Consider the following 2,429-nt stretch of genomic DNA (forward strand, 5'->3'; position numbering starts at 1 on the left):
TCACTTTCATACATTCACTACTTTAGCTATCATGACAGTACTATCAAGATAGGTGTAGCTAGTAACTTGTTCTTAAGAGCCTTACGAATTTGTTCCCCAGAATTCCTGGAAAAAGAATTTGAACTAATTCGCAAGCAACTTTCGTCTTTAAAATATCCTGACCATATAATTGAGAAAGCAATTCACAAAGCAAACGTAATTTTCTACCGACCCCCTAAAGACAAGACCAGAGATACACCCAACAATAAAATAATAATTCCCCACCTGGACACGATTAAGAGAATAACCAACCCTCTCGGAAAATCGAACCCTTTTGTATTTGCTTACCCAAACACCTTAGCCAAATCCCTGATTAACGTCCAACAAAAGACATCTCCAAAGGACTCTGGGGTATACGAAATCCCATGCCAGGACTGTGACCAATCTTACATCGGATTTACACAGGTAAATCCCTTCCCCAGAGATTAATACAACACAAACGGTCAGTTAGGTATGGACAACAGAACTCGGCTATTTTCAACCATATAAATGAACATAACCATCGAATAAACTGAATTTGTCACGTGTAATTTATAGCAGCAACTGCCGGTACAAGAGTCAAATGATGGAATCGGCCTTAATAAAAGAGAGGCAGGTAATGAACATCTCAAAAGGAGCATGGATTTCGGACACGATCGACAACGTCTTCATTCAACCAAACCTTAAGAAGATTAAAGGAAGATTATCAGCGGGGGTGACTTAAAATGGCTTGTTTGTGGATGGACCTTTGGTATAAATACCACCTTTTCTGTAAACTTTTCTCATTCATCTACCTGAAGAGGGAGACAGCAGTCTCTGAAATATAGTACTTTTTCTCTATATTTTGGTGTTTTTATGGGCTCCTTTTATTAGATGGAATTCTTTTGTTACAGAACATTTTTACCAGTCATATATAGTATATATCTATATATATATTATAATATATATATATATATATATATATTATATGAAGAAAAAACTTCAAAATGGCAAGAGAAAATAAAGCAATTATTTTTGTTTTAAATAACTGTTCAAGAACAGCATCATTTCTACGTTCTCAGGTTTCAGACAGCTTCGTCTGTCACTGACCACTAAACCTGCTTGAGAAAATAGTCGCTCAGATGGGACTGATGTCGCAACATTTCCCAGATATTTCTTGGCACACTTGCTTAAATTACTCATGATATGTTCCCTGGTCTTCCACCAATCAAGAGGGTTTTTATCCCTTGTTATTGTTAATTCTTCGGAATGCCCTCCAAGTTCTACATGACATTCAGTTCCAGTAGATCGTTCTTTTTCTGCCTGTTCTCTTGTAAAGTCAAGTATTTTCCAAATACCGGTACCGGTACTCTTTGTTTGTGTTCTCGGACTTTCTGAAACAGTGTCTGTTGAAACGGAAGTTTCTGAACTTCCTACTCCTGAAACTACATTCTTCATTTCATTGAGAAGTTTTCCTTTAGTAACCTGAATTGTATCTGTGTTTTTAAATGCAAGATGTTTAAATCTAGGATCCAGAAAAGCACTAGCAGCAAGGGGATAATTTTGTTCAATATTAACAAACCTTTTCTTACATTGTTCGACTAGGTGACCTGCTAGTGCATTACCTTCCCTCGATAGATCTGATGAAACTGTTGTGAGAATAGTAGTGAGAGGTATTACTTTTGATAATGATACAGAGTTTTCTGTTGAAACTTCTTTTGTGACCTCTTCAAATGGTTGAAGAGCTGCAATCGCTTGTTCAACTTGATTTTGCACATCGTCATCCAAACATATTGAATGTGTACCTAATACACATAGAGCTGTTGTGACTGCTTGAATTTGTTTGAAAAGTCTATCTAGCATATAATAAACAGAATTCTATCTGGTATCCACAGATATAATTAATTTGTGCTGAGGTAGGCTCAGTTGTTCTTGAACTTCCCTAAGTTTGTCTGAGGCCTTTGTGGAGTGATGAAAGAAAGAAACAATGGAACTACATTTTTGTATAACAGAGCTCAGAGATTGATCAGCTTTCAAGGAGTCTTTTACCACTAAATTCACGGTGTGTGCAAAACATGGAATATGCTTGTATCCTGCTTGTCGCACTCCAGCAACCATATTTGCTCCATTATCTGTTACAATTACATTAATCTTCTCTGAAATATGCCATTTTTCAAAATTTGTTTAAAGTTTGTTTGCAATACCTTCAGCTGTATGCTGACCTGGGAAACGAGTGGTATTCAAAACATAAGATTTTATATTCCACTCCTTGTTAACGAAATGACATGTTATAGAAATATATGCATTAGATCGAGGCCCTTGAAGTCCATAAATCTGTAGTAATTGTGATGTCAGTTGCTTCTGCTAAATTTGACTCTACGATTGCTTGACTGTTTTTAAGTAGATCAGGAAAATGCGTTCGCATCAGGGAT

General features: G+C 36.4%; 1 protein-coding gene across 1 annotated transcript; it reads right to left on the bottom strand.

The window, feature by feature from the left end:
• Positions 1 to 1,026: 1,026 nt before the first annotated feature.
• LOC135202800 (zinc finger BED domain-containing protein 4-like) lies at positions 1,027 to 1,860 on the bottom strand. Its single transcript, XM_064232260.1, has one exon. It carries the CDS (start codon positions 1,858 to 1,860, stop codon positions 1,027 to 1,029), a length of 834 nt encoding a protein of 277 aa, XP_064088330.1.
• Positions 1,861 to 2,429: the final 569 nt, after the last annotated feature.

This window comes from Macrobrachium nipponense, chromosome 33 (assembly GCF_015104395.2).
Source record: "Macrobrachium nipponense isolate FS-2020 chromosome 33, ASM1510439v2, whole genome shotgun sequence".
Lineage (NCBI taxonomy): Eukaryota > Metazoa > Arthropoda > Malacostraca > Decapoda > Palaemonidae > Macrobrachium > Macrobrachium nipponense.

Excerpts from the sequence above, each read along its gene's own strand:
- LOC135202800 (XM_064232260.1), bottom strand. The coding sequence starts at position 1,860 with ATGCTAGATAGACTTTTCAAACAAATTCAAGCAGTCACAACAGCTCTA.